Source organism: Podarcis filfolensis (assembly GCF_964270895.1).
Source record: "Podarcis filfolensis genome assembly, chromosome: 1".
Lineage (NCBI taxonomy): Eukaryota > Metazoa > Chordata > Lepidosauria > Squamata > Lacertidae > Podarcis > Podarcis filfolensis.
Genome location: NC_139604.1, coordinates 108,016,093 through 108,039,635, shown reverse-complemented (window position 1 = coordinate 108,039,635; position 23,543 = coordinate 108,016,093). Strand labels below are relative to the sequence as shown.

The following is a 23,543-nucleotide window of genomic DNA, read 5'->3' as shown; positions in this document are numbered from 1 at the left end:
GTACTTTAATACACCAACTCTGCAAACTTAAAATTAAATCCACATGGCCTTTATTTTATTTAAGGAGCTAGATGCATAATTTAATTAAGTAGTAGCAACTATTGCCAGCTGGTTCACTTCAACTAAATTCTTCTCAGAAAAACCCATTGAAATAAGTCAGGCTTCCTCAAACTCGGCCCTCCAGATGTTTTGAGACTACAGTTCCCATCATCCCTGACCACTGGTCCTGTTAGCTAGGGATCATGGGAGTTGTAGGCCAAAAACATCTGGAGGGCTGAGTTTGAGGAAGCCTGAAATAAGTTAAGCTAAATGGGGGCTTATCCACACCTCCCTTTGTCCTGTGATTTCTTCTGTGACATCTAGGCACAGGTCCTGCAGCTTTCCCTAGGAAAACCCACTGTTTACCACTGAATTGGAACAAATGGCCAATCCACAGAAAACTCAATTCTTGTTTGCTCTGGTTCAGCAGTAAACAGTGGGAAATAAACAGTGGGTTTTCATTTTTTTCCGCGTCCCAGGGGCTACAAGATGGGTCAGAGCTACCTTTCTAATGCTGGAGCCTTTTAACTTCCAACAGGAAATACAAACTGGCTCAGCTTTATTTAGTTACAGCCTGTTTGATGGACAGCAGTTGAGCTTCTGGATCATTGTGCTCGCTTCACCTCTTTGGCATTCCCCAAGGAAGTTTCACATGAGGACTAGACTTCTTGTGGAGAATTCTTCTTCTGCTATTTCTGTTCCTCGCTGATGTCATAATTCCCCTGCCTGTGACACTAGAATCTTGGCCATGGCAAGGGGGATGTCACAGGGAATGAGGATTATGGAGGAGAAAGCAAGAGGAGCCCACCAGGGCTTTAGATGCCAAAGAAGTCTGTTTTCATGCACATGACCCTTCAGGTAACAGCTGAGGGCAGAAGCAATGGAGACAGGATACATAATTTATGTGCACAGGGAATGAGAATTGGCACTGAGTAACATCTTTCTCCAGCTCTCCACAAGGTGTCATAAGCTTCATTTCTATTCATGGCATTTCTGGTGCCATTTAACAAGATCCTGCCTGCTTAATAAAGCTTTAAAATCTTAACACTTAATTGTGCAATCACCGGTATAGATTTCAGATGAGTCTGTTTATAGGTTTTAATTTATGAAAAGAGTGTTTGGTTGTTATCATTTAAATCCATCCAACCAATCTATCTCCCCCACCTCTGCCTCCAAATCTCTCTCTTTCTGTTTAAGGGGATTTTCTTTCACATTTTAGGAAAAACGAACTGGCTCTCTAGAAGCCCCTCCCCCCCCAACACAAATGAAGTAGAAACTAATAACCAGTGAAAGATTGTCAGCCTAGAATAACTGGCATTTGCTGCACAGTTGTTGGTCTATACTGATTATCCCTACAAAAGTATGTGCGCTTGATAGGAGAAGTGACTCTGCGCATTAATTGGTATGTTATCAACACAAATCAGCAAATGAAACTTTTTCTACTACTCCCTCTCCTGGCCCAGAAAAGCCTCGCCTATTCATTGTTACCTCTTATACAGGTATAGGCTGTTTTCAAAATTGTGCAAGAGGAAGGTAGTTTGTTCAGTGGATTGTTGTCTTCACCTCCTCCCTCAGCAGCAGCAACCCCCCCCCCCCAAAGCCTCTCCAAAGGGTGAAGCAGACCTGCATAGTGAGCTGTGTCTTCTAGGTCTCCAATGTGTGTTTAGGGGAAATTATCTAAAAGTGGGTGGAGTTCCTCCACCTGATTTCAGCCTTTCCCCTCTGCCTCACAGCAGGCATGGATGACACAGTGCACAATATTTGGTCAGTATCCACCTTGTTCTCTGAAGGAAGAAGCGTTTGGGGAGGTAGTGTGTATTGAAAGGAGAGAGAAGGGTAAGGGAAAGATCCATTGCACAAACTCACTTTCCACTCTCATATCAATGGATGCAACCCTATAAAAATATGGTGTCCCTGCACTTTCTAAAGATTGGGAAAATGTAAATAATAGGGATGGAGCATGCAGCGGCGGCGGAGGCCACTAGGGCGCCTAGGGCAGCGCGCTCAGGGGTGGGGAGAGCCGCCCATAGGGATGCGGTGCACCGCAGGGCCTCCAGAGTCTGCCTACCTCCTCCCACTCAGCCACCCCACAGCTGGGGGGAGGGAGGCAGCGGGAGGACCGTTTGGGCAGAGCAGGGGCCTGTGCACGCCCAAGCCACCGCGTCTCTCTCAGGAGAGATGCGTGGCTCAGGCACGCTGCAGGCCCAGCGGTGAGTCCCGCCCGGCATTTTATCACCCCCCTCAGTGGTGAAACGCGGGGCGGTCCGCACCCACCGCACCCCCTCCCTCCGCCCCTGGGAGCATGACTCAGCAGTCCATGAGTGCATTTGATTGTTATGCAATGTGATGATAAGGAGGAGGGAAGCACAAGTGTCTTCCAACAGATAAGGAAAGTTACGTTCGTGCCTTTGGTTGACCAAAGATGCAACCATCGATGGACAGACAAACTAAAAGGTTTGGGGGTTTTAATTAACACTTACCAAATAACTTAAAGCCCATTTTCTTTGTTGGAGGGGGGCATTTCTATAAAATGGGATGGAAATATTTGTCTGTTCAGGAAACACTGCCCTTGCTCTTAACTGGCTTTGTTTGCCTCGAGTAAAATTAGCAGGTACCTAGAACTTATTTGCTACATAATGCTGTGATCAGGGGCAGATTTTGGTAATCTTTCATAATATGGCGCCCTATGCAAAGTCAAAAATTGGCACACCCAAGTGGCACATAAATTTCTAATTATCTTTAAATGTTTTAATAGTTTTTTATTGATAATTTTATTGTTTCTTGTAAATCACTTAAGAGATTTTATTACAATCAAGCGATATATACACTTTGTTAAGAAATAAATAAATGTGACTGGTCCAAAAAAGTAGTGCCATAATTCAAAACCAGTGTTTTTTGCCCTTGATGACATCATAACATACTCAGATTTGGGCAGCACACAGAACTGTGTTGTCAGCCAAAGTGTGACTCCTGGCTGGTTGGACTCAAGAAGGAGAAAGAAGACCTAAAAGGAACACCCATGTAAGGGAAGGTAATTCCAGATCCCAGTTGTATTTTTCAACATTCAAACTTGGTGGTTTGACAAATAAGCAAGAATAGAATGAGGCAGGTCATTATACAAGCTTATGAGCATATATCAAAATCAGGCTGTCCTCAGGTGGGTAGATGAGACTAAAGGTGTTTATTTCAAAATGTCTAGTTATGACTCCCCAAATAAAACTTCAGATTTCTTCCTCTATTAAACAAAATGATACATACCTGCCTTTTTCTGCTCCCTTTCCCCTCACAACACTCAATAACAGTTTTGCATAGGCCATGCCTGTAAAAGGATGAGTAAGCTGGGATGCCCCTCCCATGGCAAAGTGAACCGCATAAAAGGGAATATGTCTGGATCTTATAATTGCAAGGAAAGCAAAGAGGGGAGTTAAGTGTGTGAGAAAAAGGAGATGTGTACAACACTCATCAGAAGTGGAAATAGGAAGGAAGGAAGGAAGGAAGGAAGGAAGGAAGGAAGGAAGGAAGGAAGGAAGGAAGGCGATTAAAATGAGGAGTGTTAGAAAGGTATAGTGGGCAAGTCTTTCTCCACCAGACCTCCCCATCGTCCAGGTCACAGCAGCACAGAAAACAGCCCCTCAGATCTCAAGGGAGTTTCAAGTTTCCACGTGGACTCAGATATCCAAACCTATACAGCAAAGATTGGTTTCCCGAAATTAAGGTACCTCTGCATGACACTGTCTGGCACTCAGAATGACTCAGAAGAAGAAGAAAAACATTTCCTCTATTTTATAGGAAAGAGGTGATGGTCCTAAAACAGCCTAATGGAAATTTGTAAATGCTCTGAAGGGCAGTGGTCTTGACAGCAGGTATTGTGTAGAGTTTTTGAATGTGAAGCCTATATAACAGCTCAGTCGTAACTGGCCAATTAGGTCAAGTTGCAACTCCGAGGACTACCTCATGCAATACTCATTTCAGACACAGAACATACTTACACATTGGAAATAGCATATAGCCTGTGTGTAGATCATTATCTATGTCCATCACAAACAGATAAATCACTGCACAGACACAAGATGGGAAAATCTGGGAATCTGGCCAAATGTGGCTTCTTGGCACATGTCCCGAAACCAAATATGTATTTCTTGGAATCTGTTACTTTCATGTTAGCAGCATCACTCATCATGTCAGAACCAGGGAAATGAAAGAGATTCTTTTCTTCGACAGTCCTTTTCAACATCATGGGGACTTTCTTGGCATCCCAATCTGTCTCTCTTTTTCTCCATCATTTAGTAGGGTTGTATTTTTTTCTTGATTTTATTGTCTTAACTCCCTGTCAACTGCTTCGACAAAGCAGTGTATAATTATTAGTAATAGTAATAATTTTGTTGCATTTTATAATTATTATCCTGCTTCACCTTTGGTTAAAAATTATTTTAGCATATTAGATTTAATTACTTCCATCATTGTACCTCTTGGGTTTCCTTATATTGCTATTTTTTTTGCTGTACATTTCCCCCCCTCCCCGACTTTTCCTGGAAAATTGTTAGTTGTCTAGACTTTTGTGTCATCTCTATCAAGTCTTATAATATGATTAATCAAAATGGTAACTGGATAAGGTCAAGTATAATCTAAATTATGCCTTTTAGTTTCAATACATAAACAAGGATCTTCATGCTTGCCAGTCTTCATGTGTGTTTATCTAGAGAAAATATGTTTGATGCACCCCAGGAGAGTCTTAATGAAAATCTTAGGTGAACATGAAAAACTTGTCCTTCCCACCCTTATCTTTAAGTTTTTCCAAAACCCATTCCAACAGAAGAAACCCAGTTTTTGATTGTGCTTACCATCTCAGCACAGCAATTACAGAAGGTTTCTGGTGTTAGCATTTAAACATCTTAGGAACAACTTTTGGCTTCATTCATTAGCCACCAACATTAAATTACCTTCTTTACTTTGCTTTTCCTCTGATTTTAGTTAATGAAATCCATCTTGCCCAGCTCCAGTCTCCTGCAGTCCATTCTACTCTTCAACTTTGGACTTTCCTCCATCCACAACCTTCAGTGTCTTTGTTACCCAACATGCATTGATAACTGCGTATGGTATGACATCACTAGATTCCTCTTTAAGAAGCTGGGCACAAACTTTTTACAGTGCCTGCCAATGGCTATTTCATCCAATGCAGACTTTGCCATCCTGCTGCCCTCTAAATATTTTATACTACACCTCCCATCAGCCCCAGCCTGTCTGGGAGGTGTAGTTCAAAATGTCTGGAGGGCACCAGATTGTTGAAAGCTGATCTAATGCATGGAATAGCACAAAGAGGTCACATTTCACCTACTTCTCTTACAGTATAGACTGGACTATAAACTTCTCAGTCCTCCAAAGGACCGATTCACGTTTTTATTTCAGTAACCAGACATTCAGTGCCATTTTTTGTTATGTTAACCCCTTATTTCAGGAAATCAAGCTGTGCAGTTATGGATACTCTTAGAATGAGATACAGTCAAACCTCTTAAGCTACCCCAAACCATACCTAGACATTTCACCCCCAAATCCTTGCCACCCCATTCTCCAACCTAGCAGGTTGTGGAATGCTTGCTGTACCCATTTGGCTTAGAGATGTGACTGCATCAAAGAATAATAATAATAATAATAATAATAATAATAATAATAATAATTAAAAGGCTCTAAAGGTTACATTAAAAGGCATCTTTCAGTCCAAACTGGCAATGGAAACAAAAACCTTCTCTACCTTGCAGGTCAGCTTTGGTCAACTCAACTTTGTTAGCAAAAGAATGGAAAAAAGCGAAAACAATAAACCAGAGGTTAGTAAAATGGCAGATAAAACCGGGGTAACATCACTAAAAAGAAACAAACAAAAACAACTGGAATAACCAGCACAGCCCTTATGCACACTTAAGAGATTTGGGAGGGGTGACACCACCAAAGACAACACAGAGACACATCAGGAGAGAGGCAGCCATAAGGGCCTCAGTCCATCACTACCTGAACAACATCAATCCAAAACAGCAGACAACATAGCACAGACCAAGGAGGGGGGAGAGTAGACACATTTCTGAAGCACAGAACATCATATGGAACATTAAAGGCACATGATTCACCAATATTCATAAATGAAGCAGCAAACAATAGTGTTTCATTTCCTGCGAGGAGCCTCCCTATTCCCCAAGAAAAGCCTAGAGTCAATCGGAAACAAATTAAGTCAATATGGCTGCCAGCAAACCAATCTGGGTATTTCCTTCTGTGATATGCACATCCAGAATGGAAAGACAAAAGACTCCTTCCTCAGATCACCTCTCCTCACTGGGTTTTATCACTATGGCTTTTTGTTTCTTTGTATTTTAAAAGCAAGATAGACAGTCCCACGTTTTCTCCCTTGTAAGATAGCACAATCACCAATTGTGTAAGATGACTCCATCTATGGGCTCCTGCTTACGGAATCCACTGTGTTCTGGAGGAAGTGAACATGATGGCGGTCACTGAATATGCATGTGAATATTGCCCTGTCCACTTTCATATGTTCTGAATCCCACTCTGTTCCTAGATGGTAAAGTGGCAGCTGCTGCTAGGAAGATCTTTGCTCACCTGTCAGCTGTACCTTTTCCTGGGTGTAATGAGAAAGTTTATGATGTAGAGATGTTCCCTTAATATTAAGAAGTTGGTAGTTTCAAGGCTGCTAATGTGCCTGCCCATTACTGACATCAGATGACTCCATTCCCGCTGCCCCCCCCCCTTCTGCAATTGAGCCTAAATGAAACCAGGCACAATTCAAAATGCTGGTAATCACCTTAAAATCCCTAAATAGTTTGGGCCCAGGAAACTAAAAGGACCACCTGTTCCAAGATGATCCTTCTTCTCATTGGGATTGATCTGCTGAGAGGACCTTGCTTGTACTGTAACTACAAAGGAATATTTCTCCCATGCCTTCCACCACTGTAACATTTAACACTTTTAACAGCCAATAGAGAGCAATCTTCATAATGCTTAAAAACTTGTTTCTTTGACGATATATGAAAACCTTGAAATGGCAATTACTTCTCCTTTGAAACTATTCTCTCTCCATCTCTTGACCAACACAATTAAGTATATTGATGAATATTTTAAAGGGACTTTTGAAAATGAGAGAGAAATATAGCATTCCCCCCACATCCATAACTTCTTCTTTTTCCATTTAGCCCAATGATCAAATCAGTGGTATAGAGTCAAAAATACATTCTCTTATGAGCCAAACCCTAGACCAACTGCTGAACAGATTAAGGGCTCTTAAATCTAAATTGCAAAACTGGGGGGGGGGTCTCCATCCTCAAAAAGCCTTCTGTGCATTTTCACAAGGTCTAGTCAACATGGTTCCCTCCAGAGGTTGCTGGACTCCAACTCCCAACAGCCCCAGCCAACATGGCCAATGTGGACTAGCTTTGCCTCTCCCCTCTCCCCAGCAATTGCCATTTCAGTCACCTTCCAACTGGTGAAAGATAATTATCTGAAGGGGGGACTTTTTGTATCCACAGAGACTTTGTGCATTTTAAAACCCCTGGAAAATCATGGATCTAACATATGTAGGGAGCTTCCATGAATATGGAAAGCTCCCTGCTTCAGAAAGTCACCTTGCATGAGTGGAGAGGATGAGAGAATACTGCAACACCACCATGATATACTGTATATCTTAGATAATATAGTGTTATCAATGTCTGCATCCACACTTTAATATTGGGCACAATAATGGTGGTGTTCTGGAGAAAGTCAATGTTCTTTGTTGGGTTCTGATGATTGAGTAAAAAATGGGGGGTTGGTTTCTCATAGCTACCTTTTGTGACTCATGACTTTGTTGCTCTGAGAACAAATCAAATCTCTGGGCAGGCTGTATTTGCCGAAGTACAGTTTGTGCGTTAAAGACTGGAGGGTGGTCACAATGGAGATGGTAGTGATGGTGGAATGGCAACAAATGATGGATGACATAAGAATGAAGTCATAAACAAGCAGTAGACATGGAGACACACTCTCTTTCTTTCTCTCTTTCTCTCTCTCTCTCTCTCTCTCACACACACACACACACACACACGAGTTACTCATTACAGAAAGTCTTAGTTCATTGCATTTTTTGTTCAGGATATCATCTAAAAGTGTCTTCATTCAATGCTACATTTACTAAGGATTATCAGCTGTTAAAACCAATGTCCATGGCCTCAGTAAGTTGCACTTGACCCGTGAGATCAACAGAGGAGGGTTGGGTGGGTGCTTTCTTGTTTATTTTGAAGAGAAGAAAGATCTCGTCTTCTAAGCTTTTCTTCTTCCATTTAAAGGTAATATTATTCTTGCCAGCGAGAAGATTGATTCCATTCCTTCAGAGGGCCCCAACTACAAATGTCAGCGCAATCCATGCAAGGTGCTCATTTCTCTACAGAGCTGTTCTCAAAAGCCACAAAGTTCTGAACTCAAAAGATCCAGGCGGTAACTGGGTGGCTAGTTCTTTCTTGAACTGGGTGGCTAGTTCTTTCTTGAATTTTAAGATCTTGCTTTCTTTTGTGTTGCTAAAGTACAGTGGTACCTCAGGTTAAGTACTTAATTTGTTCCGGAGGTCCGTTCTTAACCTGAAACTGTTCTTAACCTGAACTTTAGCTAATGGGGCCTCCTGCTGCTGCCGCGCCACCGGAGCACAATTTCTGTTCTCATCCTGAAGCAAAGTTCTTAACCTGAAGCACTATTTCTGGGTTAGCAGAGTGTGTAACCCGAAGCATATGTAACCCGAGGTACCACTGTATTCCAAATAGAAATTTGAGGATGGTAGAAAGCTGGTAGCTCAGTGACAGAGCACCTTCTTTGTAGGCAGATGGGTCCATGTTCAACCCACAGCATCTCCAGGTAGGACTGGAAATGTCCCCTTGAGAGCCACTGCCAGTCAGTGCATTCAGTACTGAGTCAGGTGAACCAGTGGTCTGACTTGGTATAAGGAAGCTTCCTATGTTCTGCTGTAATTTGATTTCTAATTTCTCAGCTATTTGTCAATATGGGGACAATTGTGTATGGTGGTGTCTGTACATTTTGTGAATTTTTAGCTGGGGAAAAAAAAAGTTTATTGAGCATCTTAACTCTGAAATAGTTAACTTGAACAAGCCAAATTTGTTAGCACCAAATTTGTTTCATGCCTTCCCCAGATACATGTATGTGGCCTCTTCTCAGCGTATGTTTTGCATTGACAGGAAGATCTGGTTTTCCCAGCAGACATTTAGATGTTTTTTGTTTGTTTTTAAGTAGCAATATCTGACTTGTGGCTTCCAATTATGTTGCTATTTTGTGCATTATTTATTGTTCTTATCCAGCTCCTTCAGACTTTCCTGTTAGCAACAGATATGGTTGCTGTCATTTCCTGCTGGTTTTCTATGTTGTGATAGTTTTTTTGCATTTCACCTGTAGTATTTTATTTTAGGAGTTGATTTTTTTATCTGGTTTTACTTATGTGAGATGCCTGGGGTGCATCTCAATGAAGAAAGTCAGGATCTAAGTTATTAAAATACTTATGTATATACATAAATGAAATGGGTCCAGCTTCCCCCTTCTTGTTTCCAGATAAAACAGTGATTCCAGCAGCCCCTATGGCCGCATATGAAGGGCTGCAGCTCAACAGCAAAGCATCCACATTGCCTGGTCCCAGGTTCAATCCCCAAAATTTGCAGGTAGAGCTGGGAGAGAGATTTCATTCTGAAACCTTGCAAAATGATTGCTAGTCAGTGTAGATGCTGCTTTTATGGGTGTGCTGACTCCCCTATATCTCTGGGTCAAATGAGTGCTGAGTCTAACGGGCGTTGGAGTTTAATCAATGCTTGGTGTATTACGATGGGCTGCCAAGCACTGAATTTAGCAGTGTCAAAGTATAGGCCCAACCAGTTTTTCCTGTGTGCAGGAAGCTGCCTGGGAGAAGGTAGGCCATTAGCAGGGAACAAGGACAGAGAGATGGGCTATCAACAAAGGAAAGACTCTGAGCCAACCAGAGAGTGGGAGAAGCCTCTTCCTGAGCTCTGAGATAGTAAACAGAAACAAAAGGAGAGCAGAAGGGTTAGGATTTTGAGGGTGCGGGGAAGTGTCCATCTGCTAAATGCAGCGAGCTGGGGAGGGGGTGTTGGAGCACAATGTGGGCTCCTGGCCATGAGAGAGACAGGACCCTCTTGGAGTGTGATAACTTGATCCCCTCCTTTGTAGATTCAGGTTGTATATATGTCATAAAGACACCACAGTCTCTGCTGTGCATCATTCACAAAAGGAAACATAGACCTTGGAAGAGTCCGTTTGAAATCCCTGGAATCTCATACCATTTGGCTTGGACACTACTGGGCTGGATGAATTCTGCATAAGGCAGGTTCCTATGTTCCTACAATAAACTGCTGGTCAAGCAATCTTCTTTGCTATAACCGCTTGTGCTAATATGGTGTGCCTGTTGTGACCAAGTCATTTTCTTATGCGGCTGAGAGTGCTCAGGTTTTTATATAACTAATGCCAAGAATGTTATGATTTGATACAGCCTTTCTGCCTTAAATGCCACTCGTGACGATTATGTCGTCCCACAGCTGAATACCTAAGGGCTGTGTGATAACCACCAGCTAAGGCTTGGATTCCTCACAGCTGGATGCAACAAAGCCCTTGGCTTTGCTAAAATACCTTTACAGGAGCATCTGAGCTGCCTGCAAAGCACTGATCAAATATTTAACAGGATAAGGAAGTAGCTGCCAAAAGCTTCTGTGTCAACTGCTGAAAAAAAGGCATTGTACAATGAATTCACATCCAAAGGACCATCCACAAACTCAGTTCTTCCTTAATTTATATCTCGAATTTTCAGCTAAAGATTTAAACCCAGGCTGGGCTATGCACAACATTCCTCTAAAATGTCCTTTCCCCCCATAGTACTGGATCTGACAATTTATGCATTAGGTGGTGATTTTTCCTCATCTATGCTGTCACCTTCACTAGCTGTTCTCTTTATTCTTTAAGATTCAGTGTAATATTACTGAGCAGAGCTTAAAAGACACAAGGAGCAATCTTATATGGAACCAGATCAATGGTCCATCTACTACACTATATTCACATCGGTCTTCCCCAACCTGGTGCACTCCAGGTATTTTGGCCATGCTGGCTGAGACTGATGGAAGGTGTAGTCCAAAACATCAGATTGGGGCAGGCTGATCCGTGCTGACTGGTGGGGGTCCAAGGCAAAGGTCTTTCCCAAAGTTGCTGCTTGAAACTTTTGAATTGAAGTTGTCACTGACTGAACCTGAGACCTCATATATGTAAAAACAAGCATTCCACCTCTGAGCTATGAACTTTGACCTGTGCTTGTCTTTTTAAATATGGTTAACATCAATTAAAAAGGAAATTGGGCAACCAGGAGGATATCTGAAATCCTCCCGGTGCCAGAAAGTTAAGTAATCAGTCTTCCATAAAATTATATATATTTAAGAATATTAAACGCTCATTGTGAGCAGCCAGAAACTATTCTAAGACTCTTACAGGGACCCATCTCTCAAAAGAAAATGTTGTGAGCCACTAAAAGGATTGTTTAAAAAGCCTAAGTGCGAAAGGGGGCCTCTTCTAAACATAAAAGCAATGTCCAACATCACATGAATGGCCATGATTATATTTCCCTTTCTTTCTCCTCCCACCAGCACGTCCCTGAGTCCCCATGTGCCCGTAGGGTCTCCCAACACTCTAGAAACTGCAGTGGGGGAGAAGAGAGGGAAACTCAAGTTATGCTAGCGGACGTCCACTGTGTAAGTGGACTGACACCACCGGATGTAACCCAAAGTGTATTTTCTTTTTTCTGAAGACTCAGCAATGGCTGCGATGTTCTGTTTCTCTTGTTTAATACTGAGAGATTATCTCCTACCTGCCTTCTTCACGAGCCTTTGTCAGTTCAAGGACAAGTGTTTTCACAAAAACCTTATCACCCAGATTTCTCTTTCTATACCATTCTATATCAAAACACGGCACAAAAAGACACTGTCTCAAAGCAGTATGTCATTTATTCCAAAATCATATAAAATTTGAGACTGCTGATGGGGAGCACAGTCAATCTGGCCATGGGATCCACAGACTCTCAGAAAGGCCAGTGGGAGATTACCCAAAACATACAGGAACAGACCAGTAAAATAATGGTGAGACGTCGAAAAAGTATAATTTGGCACTCTATAGAATATGAAAGGCAACTGTGTGCTGTACGGCAACTTGTGGAGTCCAATGCAGGATTCAAGAACTTTTGATTATACCAGATTATAAAATCCTGGCACGCAGAGAGATTTAAATGGGTAGGAAAAACTGAATAATCAGGAAAGTAATGTTCAAGACCTCTTTTCTTTTACTCCCTGTCATTGCTCTCTTTGACCAACTCACAGTGCAGAAGCATTTCCAGCTGTCACCCTGTAATAGACACAATGTGTGAATTGATCCCGGGGATGTGATGTAAAAGAGAACTTGGTCTCAAAGAGTGACAATGTCTTTGCTAAGGAGGCTATCAAAAGCTTGATGCTCAGGTGCAGATCTGGACTGTGGCATATGACTATACCCTAGCAGTTAATCAGAGCTGGAGTGGTGGCAGTAGGGGCCAGCATGGGAGGGTCGAGCCACCCTTCAGAAACCAGCTTCACTGCAGCTTACCTGTGCAACAGTGGAGCAGGGCAGCGGGAAGGTTGGGGTTCTGCAGACACACTGGTGGGAGCATGGATTGGATTGGTTCTGCTGGTGTGCCTCCACAGTACTGACTTCAGCACTGCCTTGAGCCAGTACCACCCAGGTGAGCTGCAGCAATGTCATGTCAGGAGGACAGCTCCACCCCAGGACACCTGCTGCTACTTCATGATGGGAAATAAAACACACCAGTTGATGTTTATGTGTGTTGTGTGACCTCAGTTTCTATGTGGATTGCTTTTGTGTTGGGCACCTCCTAAATGTTTGTGTGTCTTCCATTCTGGAGAGACACACAACATGAATGTCAGGGGACTGCCATCGGAACAGGAGAGGGAGGCAGGGGGAATACAGAGAGCCTCCGACGCTTCTGAGGAGCAGTCCCTCGTCCAGCGGTGAGGAAAGCCACACCTCCAGTGGAGCAGAGGGGGAAGAAGGCAGCCAAGCGAGGGGAGGGCTCAAAGATGCTACTGAGAGCCCAAGCGCCTCACCTGGCCCGGCTGGACACGAGGCAGACACGCTGTTTCCATCACCCAGCTTGCGCAGAGGGGTGAAATGTAAGGAGGGGAGGCAGAGATTTGGGGTGTCTAAGTTCTTATGTTGGGGGAGAAACCGGAAGGGGCCACTCCCAGAATCTGGAAGTGACTAAGACGGACATGAACTTTGTGGTTCTGCACTGTAAATAGTTTGCACCAATAAAACCTGTAAAAGACAGGTCAGGGTCCTGCCTGGTTACTCACGAGCAACCACCACCAGCACCTGACAGTACCCAAAAAGGAAAGCTACATTACAACATGGAGTGTTTCACAGTCACCTCTCATTTCTTTTGCACACCCAAGCTGGTTACAATCATGGAGGCTGAATGTGGATGGCGATGGAGGAGGAATGTCACAACAAGCATCTATGGAGGAAATATGTGGTGGTGATGCAAAGAGCAGCATGGAGGTAGGGAGGGCTGTGTGAGAAGGAATGGCATTTTAGGTAGGCTGTACCTTCACATCCACGCTCAATCTGCCCGCTGCGGTGAAGAGCATCGTTAATAAGATCTGGCAGGCGCCCGTTCAAGTCCACCGATGCCAGGCAGCCTTGAAACCCATCGCGAGATGCTACCAACTTGGGGAGGTTGCTGTACATTCCTTGAACCAGGCCAGCAATGTAAAGATCACCTGGAGGGAACGAAGTAAAAGGCAAAGGAAAAGGTTAAGGCAAACAGTGGAGTTATGAGGTTGCATCCAATGTGTTCTGCTCACTCAAGGGGACTTCCTCTCACACTCCTCTCCCCACATGAACAGGTGACTGTGGGGGAGAGGAAGGGGAAGGGGAAGGGGATGCCTGTTTTGCAAGTGGAACAGCAGCACAGGATATAACCCACAGTGTGCCCAGCACTTAGGATGCATTCAGACATGGGGAATATTGGGTTTGTTTTCCCGATTATAATGCTATAACAGTGTCCCATTATTGAATGTTCTTTTCACACGGCAGTGCCTGTTGCTTTGTGGAACTGTGACTTTTTGACCAATACACCACTGTGTTGCATTAAATTGCTCCCAAGGACGTATCAGCTCTTCCATTAATAAGCCCTCTTGGATCCACTTGTTGAGATTTGTGGTTTCCCTGCCAAAGCAGCTTTGTGTGTGAGCCCAGGAGAGGCAGCCTTGTGCAGGCTCCCCAAGCACCTTTCATGACATTGAAACGAGAACTCTGGGCATGTCAACTTCAGCACCTTTGGCCCTGGAAAGTGTTTCTTCTTAAGTTTCCTAAACGAACAGCAAAACACGCACCAGCGAAAAGATAGAGAGAAGAGCTGCCCACAGAAGAACAGCCTGCTGATTTTATTTTCTTCTCAATAGTGGCGCCCGCCCTGTGGAACGCCCTCCCACCAGATGTCAAGGGAATAAGCAACTATCATACTTTCAAAAGACATCTGAAGGCAGCCCTGTTTAAGGAAGTTTTTATTGTATTGTATTTTAATATTTGGTTTGGAGCCGCCCAGAGTGGCTGGGGAAACCCAGCCAGATGGGCGGGGTATAAATAAATTATTATTATTATTATTATTATTATTATTATTATTATTATTATTAGCAGTACAAATGACTGTGTTATAGAAATAGAGAGCTATTTTACTCAACGTATAAGTCTAGGAAGGAAAATGCAAAATATGAATCAAGGCAACTTTCAACATATACCCAAATTTATGTACACTAAATACAACTGTAACAGTTTTAGCCATATCTATATGGCCTGAAAGACCCACTGGAGGACAGGACACACATTGGTGAGGGGGGGGGGGAACTCGTGACAGACAGAGTCATGAATGTCTAGCCCAGTGGAAAAGTTCTAAGGTTCTTGTATTCATTTTAAAAGACTGAGGCTTGGATTCTGAAATAAAACTCATCACATGTAAAAACTGTTCTTGAATTAGAGCATTTCAGACTGCAGATGGGAGATCACACAATTCACTGCTCTCCTATATAAAATCTGCCTTACAAGTAGATGCCAGAGTAAAGGGGGTTTGCCCACTATTCTGTTTCACCCGTTAGCATTTAGGAATGGAAGAATTCATTTTAAATGGACTTATACACAGAATATGGTAGTTCCAACCTGTTTGTGTTTTGTCCATACTGAGTTGCCTCTTGTATCAATGAATTCAAGTTACAATAAAGGAGATTTATGTGCCGGTTACTTTGGGTAACCTGGAGTGTATATGTGTATAATGCACATGTAATATTATACGTATAATAATGTGTACAATATATGGTAACTGTCTGCATCTTTAGCGGAACACAAAAACCTTGCTTCTCATTTAGAGCAAGAAATGAGATGAAAATTAGAAGAAGAAGAAATCCATGTGGATAAACTCAAAAATGATTCTTTTCAGAAAATTGCATCCCTACTAGTAATGTATGTGTAGAGCGCTGTGTGGTATGAACTTGTGTGTGTGTGTCTTCTTGAGGAATTTCTTCTTTGGGAATTCCAGTAGGAACTAACCTAGTCTGCACCTCTTGGACCAATATGCAGATAAGAATTTAGCTGCCCTCCAAGTTTCACAGTGCGCAAGGCAAGGTTCGGATGCAGTTCTCATCTCAAAAAAATACTTATCAAAATACAGTGATAAGAAATGCATATGCAAAGTACTGTCCATTTGTTTTTGACTGGAATTGCCAAGGATTAAACCTGGTGCAAAATGGTGCATCATGAATAAGAATAAATTCTACCTGATCTGGTAAGATCCAGTGACTTACCCTTAAGGTCAAGGTTTTTGGCACCATTGATGACCTGAGTAACAACCCTGGTGTCCACTTTCAGGCTGTGGGTGTTGCTGTTGTCTCGGGAGATGACTACATTGTGCCACTGGTTGTCATTCAAAGGACGGTCACTATTGCCTTTGATGACATTAGGTCCATTCCCAAGGTCAAACACGTAGTGTATATACCTGCAAATGACACAAGTGCCTACTCAGAAGAAAGCCCAGAATGAAAATGAATTAATGGCTAAGACACAAAAAAGATTCAAAACATCTGCAACGGTCTGCTCTAATTTTCTAACCAAAATTCCGGATGGTCTTAATGAGTTGTCCATGGTCAAAGAGCAGAATAAGAAGCTTCATCATCAGGACAGGTCATATTTTATCCAACTTACCTTCCCAGGAGAAAGAAGAATATGAATTTATAGTCAGACTTGTGACGGCACAATTGCCTACATGGATTGACCAACCTACTCCCAGAAACAACATAATATCTTACTTACCCCTTGACCAGCTCAACTGCAATGAAATCATTTCCATCACCACTGTTGAAAAGGATGAAGCCATCAGCAGAGGTTGTCTTGAACTGGAAGAAGAGGTGCATGGAGGTGTAGGCCTGCAAAGTTGCCAAGCTCAAGTAGCTGCTCTTGGTCTTGAAGGTGACAGGGTCCGCAATGATGTTGCGCAGCCCAAAGCGGGCTTTCAGTTCACAGTAATCAATGTCACCATTCTTGCACAAGTCAATGTAGAGAAGGCCATTGAACATGAGGCTCTGGAGGTGGCCAATGAAGCTGGAGGGAATGACAGAGATATAACGCTTCTCTGTCATTATCCCAGTCTCAATATTGTGGAATTCCAAGCGGGTGTGGTCACCAACCATAGTACCTGAGGATCAGAAAACAGTAAATAAAGCTGAAAAAAAAGTTCTGCAGCTAATAGGACTGGTAATATGAGGCCTGCCTCCAAGGTATTACTCTTGGTTAAGGTTTCTAATACAGTACTAATGACCATTTTCTGTTCTTGCCTCTGTACTATGGAATGTCCTTCCCTTTTCCATACATGAAGCAGCCACCATCAGTTGCTTCAGGCATCTTGTAAAGATACATATTTTTTCTCCAGGCTTTCCCTAAGACATAAGATCAGACCTGGCTTTATGTGTTTCAACTCCCTGAATTCGTATTTAATGGGGGTTTTATGCTTCCATGTGCTCTTATATTAATGCTTTATTAGTTCTATGAGGTATTTTTGCTTTAATTATATAATTTTTTTGTACTGTACACCACTTAAGAGATTTTAAAGAAATTATTAGATGCTATGTAAATACTTTTAAAGGGGAGGAAATAAGTTATAATGTAGTGTGCATGTTACTGCTGCCAATGATCTCCTTTCCCTTTACTCTTGGTGGGGAAAAAGTTTTGCAAACTGGATGAAAGACCTGAGTACTAGGTTGCCTATTCCACACAGCCCAAACTGGGCTGGAAATAAGTCTCCCAGGGCTTGTTATAGAGATAACCTCAATGAAAGCCTGGGCAAGCTTAAAAGTGCAATGGAATCTCGTCAGCACTCCATATATCTATCACCTGCTGTAACTACCAGAACCAGAAAGCCACTATTTTTAATAAGCATAAAAAATCAAGTTTACAAATTAAAATGTTTTGTGTGGTGAATGCCCCAATCTATAATGTGCTCCTGCATTTACATTAACCTCCACAAATATCCAACAATACTCCTTTAAACCTTTAGAAATGACATGTTCTTAATGACAGCTCAGCCAATTCTTGAAATTTGCATTGGAAAAACCTGTGTATGTTTTGCCATCACAATCCACTATTTTTATTACTTGAGCTGAAGTGCTACACTGTATGCTGTGTGATGTTATCATGCTTTTAAAAACAGCATACGTTAACTCCCAATAATATATAGTAATAATATAAGCCCATGGCATTGTATGGGAAGGCTAATACCTGTGTTCCACAGGAAAGTCTAGCATCACTTAGTTCCTTCCTGGTTCTTATTACAGTGGTACCTCGGGTTAAGTACTTAATTCGTTCCGGAGGTCCGTTCTTAACCTGAAACTGTTCTTAACCTGAAGAACCACTTTAGCTAATGGGGCCTCCTGCTGCCGCTGCGCCACCAGAGAATGATTTCTGTTCTCATCCTGAAGCAAAGTTCTTAACCCAAGGTACTATTTCTGGGTTAGCGGAGTCTGTAACCTGAAGCATATGTAACCTGAAGCATATGTAACCCTAAGTACCACTGTATTGTTGAACCAAGATTTGGCTTAGTGTACCATCTGATCAAGGACTCAAGGCTGAAAGCTTTTGCTCTGCTAAGTGTACCTGCTTTACAGATTGGGCTCATAATGGTTTGGTTCAGTTAGCTTGATCAGTACAGAACTTGAATGGATGGCTGGGTGTTTCTTTCTCTTTAAGGCATGTCTCCCAACTACAACTGAGAGACTGAACTTGGACATTTTGAGCTGCCAAACTGTTGCTTGCTGGGCAAACATTGAGCTACTAAGAGATATGGAATACCAGACTTTGGGGAGTCAGTAAGCAAAGGGAAGATAAGGCCTGGATTAGCAGCTGGCTGGTGGATTTTGGGAAAGTAGGGCCAGGCTCATATCTCCACACAGCTCCTTGGGCCAGCCACTACAATGCTGTTCAGGTGTTTAATCTGAATGAATGATGGGGTAAGCAGGACAGTGTGAAGCAAGCCTCATCCCCACTGATGTCTGGCATAACTGGCATTAATCTGAGGGAAATGCTTTTTGCAGGTACAGGAACCCAGAATGACATGAGGTGCAATTGAGACAGCCCCCTTCAAGCACAGGCCAATCACATCTTGGGTCAGGGAGTGCATCATCATAAAGGGAGCAGGACTTGCCACATACATTCCTGCTGGCCTCTTCATGTGTCCAACCTGAATGCCTGAAAAGGGCTTATTTCTCAGCCCGCCTTACAGGTTTGCTGAGAGTATAAAATTTTTCTCCTTGGAGGAAAGGTTCAGGGCCAGCACAGCCATTAGGTGGGCTGAGGGAATTGCCTCAGGCAGCAGAAGCCCCTAAGGCAGCACCGTGGCAGATACCTTGCCTGCCCTGCCACCTCCACCACTGCCCAAAGTCGTGTGAAGTCTTGCACAATTTCAGTGTGATCTCACCTGAAATTGGGAGGCAGAGGCAGCAGGGTGGCACATCCTGTTTTGGTTTCAGGAGGCAAAATAGGATGTGCATCCACTGGAAGGGTGGGATATGAATGAATGGTCTTCCATGTTACAGACTTCTCCAAAGACCCGTCTAACATTTTGGAATGTGCCATGCTCCATGATGGAGTGAAGGACAGGGATCAAGGTTCCCTGGGACTGCCAACTCCCTACAAAACTCAGCCTAACTTAAAGTAACTTATTGCTGTATAGCAGGGGTGTCCAACAGGTCAATCACTATCTACTGATCAATAGTGGGGTGTCCGTGGTAGATCGTGGTCAATTGGGGTCAATCTCATGGGTAGATCATTGCCAGTTTTTTTATAGTGGGTGTAGATCGCAGTGTCTTGAAAGTTGGACATGCCTCTGCTGTATAGAATCAGATCTTACAGATGCAAACAATTCAAAAACACTTTAGAAATAAATTGCCCTGCTTCCCAGTCTGAGGATTGTCAATTAAATTATCAAGGGCAAGGGGATGAAGAGAGGGAGGGAGGGAGGAAAGAAATGTGATGACGAAGTCATAAAGAATGATAATGTGCTCGAGAGTCATCCTGCTGCTTTTCGCAAGCAGAAATAGCTTTACCCTACTGTCTGATGTTATTTTGGTTATCATTTGGTCCCGCTCAGTGATGTGGCAGGGGGTAAGGCAGAAGAAAGCAAATGGATAAAGCAGCCTCATTAACTTCAGATGGCAAATTACCTCTCAGTTTGGGCATAGCATGTCTCTATGCTGGTCTTTAATTATTTGCTTCTAGAAAAGCTCTAATTAAATTACTTCAACAGTATTCACACAAACACACTCACAAAACTATACGGCTTCATTGTTAGATGCTAGAGCAGAGCCAAAATTTCACAGAATAATTCCCCCCCCCAATAATATTTTTTTTTTCTCTACTCCCCTAGCAAAATATTATCCACACTGTTCTGTAAGGGGGAAATTTATTTATTTATTTATTTATTTATTTGGATTTCTTACTTGCCATTCACCCAGAGAAGGTCACAACAAATTTTAGGAAACCATTTTGACACTGCTTTGTTACACATGCATATCTGTTTATTTATCAATATGCAGATGCCCTCCATGGCTATGTCATGTAGATGTTTATTTATATCCTCACTTGCATGAATAATAACTTACATATTTCAATATGTAAGATTAATTTAAAGTGGTTTAGGATTTCACATTTGTGTTCATAAAGCTAACAATTATGGACTCTAAATTCCATGCACACATTTCCCCCCCAGCAAGCATGGCTGTGCAAGGCAGTGTGTGCCATCAAGCGGCTGTGCCTCAGCACTGCACCCTACTTAGCACTGATACTTTTCCAACATAGAGGTAGAAGACTGCAGTCCTAAACATGTGCACAGGATCATCTTATGTAAAGCCAGTATCTAGGAATACTAGATATTCCTGCAAAAATTCAATACTTTGAAATGATAGGATGGCTATTTACATTCCACAATTCTCTCTCCTGCTCCATTTCACTCTATTTAAACTCTCTTCTTCACAAATTTTAAGCCTGCCACTAGGCTAATTAAATGCACACTTACAAACTTGGATTTGGGCCACTTTATGTTTCAAATCTTTTCTAGATGACAGGAAAACATCCTATGGGGCACAATCCAATAGTAACGGAATTCTGAACCTCCTTCCTGACTTCAGAACAGTTTCAAAAGATAATAGGGCATGTCTGGGATGTCAGAATTGCAAATGAATTAAGAGGTGCCGTAGTAGGAAACCACCACTGGCTGCATTGTAACCCCTCTGATGGGCGGGGTACAAATAATTTTTTTATTATTATTACTATTATTATTATTATTATTATTATTATCATCATCATCATCATTATCACTATCATCCCTATCAAGGAAGTATGACAAACATAAGCACAGAAGCATGGTACCCTCTCCTGTTCCCCTGTTCCCACCACTGTTGTTAAATGGGATTAGTCTGAGTCTTTGCCCTTGGTTCAGATGTTTACTGAGGCTGGTTACCTTGTTCACTATGGTGGAGAAGTGAGCATCTCTGTCACCAAGCTAATACCTGATTCAGATGTTCCATGCACCTCTTTTCATGGAAGCTACTTGTATAATTTGGGGTTCCTATGCTTCACATTACACTGTGAGCATAGTGTTAGGGACAATGGCATCCACCTGGGAACAGGATTACTGGGTCCAAGCTTTGTCCTAATTATTGGGGAAACAGGTAGTATTAAAGATAAGGGATGGCCAAAGGTGCGAAGTGACAGAACTGTTATGTAACTTAGGTCTTCTGAATCAAAACGAGAAACCCATGATAAATCGCCCACTCACCTTCGGCAACATCATCATCCACTGTCAGCTTGAGACTCTTTCCCCGACGTACCACACGGACTGTGTGCCATTCATTGTCATTGAGTTTCTGCCCAGCATAAAGCGTCTCAGGTCCTTTACCTGGGGACAGTGGCAAGTAGAAGCAAAATTTAAGGCCACATCTGTTGCACAGTAAAAGCCTGCCTAGTTGGAAAAGTCACTGAAATCATCTTGGTGTGATGATGGTGCAAAAGCTAATTTATTAAAAGGTGGTACAAATTACATTTGCATGCCTTGCCCACTTAAAGCTGAATGGGGATTGTTATTCCCTTCTCTCTAAGATATTCCTTACCTATCTCAGCCCCACATAGTTTCAGAGGAAGACTAAATGTTCCCTCTTACTTTACATCAGCAAACTTCACTGCAGTGCTAAAGGATCATAAAACCAGTGGATAGGTCAGTAGGAAACTGAAATGACAATGTTTCTGCTTTGAGGGGAGGGGAGAAGGAACCTATTCCCCATGGAAAGTAAACAACTCTTCTATTTTCCCCAGTGATCATACACACCAGGCTGAGTTCTGCAAACACATCTCCAGACGAGGTCAAGCATAAATGAGCCCCCAGTAATCCCAACATTACCCTTACACTGAACAGCCCGGCTACAGATATTACCATCTCCATAATAATCAGTCCAAACTCCTCCTTTTCCTTTGTTAATTGGGACTTTTTAGGTGCTTTCCTTTCTGTGTAATGAAGTACCAAGCATAGATCCTCGGGTAGACAATGCTCCTGAAGGAAAGCCAGGCTTGCAATTCTTTCTGGCTCTCCATTCTCAATAAATGCTTATTGCTTGCAAATGGAAGTCCTTGTAGAACGGAGATCAGGGAATCACTTGTGGTTCAAGGGGTGCATCAAACACCCCAGACCACAGATATAAACGAGGCACATAATGCTCAAGCAGCATCAATAGAAGTTAAAAAGCCTAAGCTACAAGTAAGCTAGCAGAAGGTGCTGGTTCTAATGGAAAGCTGAATCAGGACTTTGCAGTAAATTGTGTTTTAAAGGTGGCTTCAAGTGAGATGTCATCTCTGTCCAAGAAGTGATCAAGGATAGCAGACTGAGCATAGCTTTACTGGCACACAAACACCAAGAAGTGGCTCTAGATAGATGGTTTCTTGGCACGGTGCCTAGATTTGAATGCTCAAAGTGGAAGACTCCCATTTATAGAAATATATTTGGAATTAATTGTGTCGTTCATGTAGTAAATGCATTAGTCCTGGATCTACTTCAGTGGTTAATTGGGCAAGTTAGGATAAGGGTAAACAACATCCTGCCACGAATAAAAATCCATCCTGCCATCAGTGAAAAAGGCAGCAGATCTGGCTTGGGCATTTTAAGGGCAAAGAAATTCAAATTTTCATTTGAAAAAATAGATATTTAGCAAGTGTGTTTTGAAAGAAGGCCCCTTGGGACTAAAGGTGTGAGAATTCAAGCCACACAAGCAAGAAAACAAACAAAGTGAAATATTTGAAGTCAGTGGAATCAATTGGGATGAATGCAAGCAGAGTTTAGTTGTCCCTATTATGAAAGGACATACAAGATTTGTAATTGGTTTCAGCATACAGGACTCCTTACATAATTGCAACAACCTGGCAAGTGCATTGGGGATGCTTCCCTACATGCCATGTAGGGGATAAATAACACCCAGGGCACAGCTGTGGGTGAAAAACAGGCCAAAACGTTTATTGACTATAGTGTGGAAAGCAGGGTTGGCATGGCATTGGGCCAGGATCCACTAGTCCCCTACAATATTCAATCTGAAGCCCATTACATCATCCCAGCACTCCTGCTGGAGAATCCCATGGGAGCTGACCAGCATATAAGGACCATGGTCTATATTATGCTCCTGAAATCCTGGGTTGGCATGGCATTGGGCCAGGATCAACTAGTCCCCTACAATATTCAATCTGAAGCCCATTACATCATCCCAGCACTCCTGCTGGAGAATCCCATGGGAGCTGACCAGCATATAAGGACCATGGTCTATATTATGCTCCTGGAATCCCGCTGATAACCCACT

The 23,543-nt window shown here is 42.6% G+C and overlaps 1 protein-coding gene and 1 long non-coding RNA gene across 29 annotated transcripts in view; one reads left to right on the top strand and one right to left on the bottom strand.

Moving 5' to 3' along the window:
• NRXN3 (neurexin 3) overlaps window positions 1-23,543 on the bottom strand; it is a 1,197,396-nt gene that overhangs the window by 632,939 nt on the left and 540,914 nt on the right. For 16 of the 26 annotated variants that reach the window (XM_083609454.1, XM_083609464.1, XM_083609467.1 and 13 more), the window contains 5 exons: window positions 21,485-21,604; window positions 16,471-16,852; window positions 15,966-16,156; window positions 13,716-13,889; window positions 5,789-5,815 (listed from right to left, as the gene is read on the bottom strand). In XM_083609454.1, coding sequence (XP_083465580.1) covers window positions 5,789-5,815; window positions 13,716-13,889; window positions 15,966-16,156; window positions 16,471-16,852; window positions 21,485-21,604 — 894 coding nt within the window. The remainder of the gene's footprint in view (window positions 1-5,788; window positions 5,816-13,715; window positions 13,890-15,965; window positions 16,157-16,470; window positions 16,853-21,484; window positions 21,605-23,543) is intronic. The other 10 variants (XM_083609479.1, XM_083609481.1, XM_083609458.1 and 7 more) reach the window with 1 other exon arrangement.
• Window positions 774-20,932, top strand: LOC310766352. Of its 3 annotated transcripts, none has more exons than XR_014550090.1 (5): window positions 774-897; window positions 5,796-5,861; window positions 6,441-6,548; window positions 11,709-11,813; window positions 20,765-20,932. It is a non-coding gene; the product is annotated as an uncharacterized lncRNA (long non-coding RNA). The 3 variants fall into 3 exon arrangements; XR_014550092.1 differs by lacking the exon at window positions 20,765-20,932 and adding an exon at window positions 1,259-1,441 and having other exon boundaries at window positions 812-897; window positions 11,709-12,458; XR_014550091.1 differs by lacking the exon at window positions 20,765-20,932 and having other exon boundaries at window positions 11,709-13,498.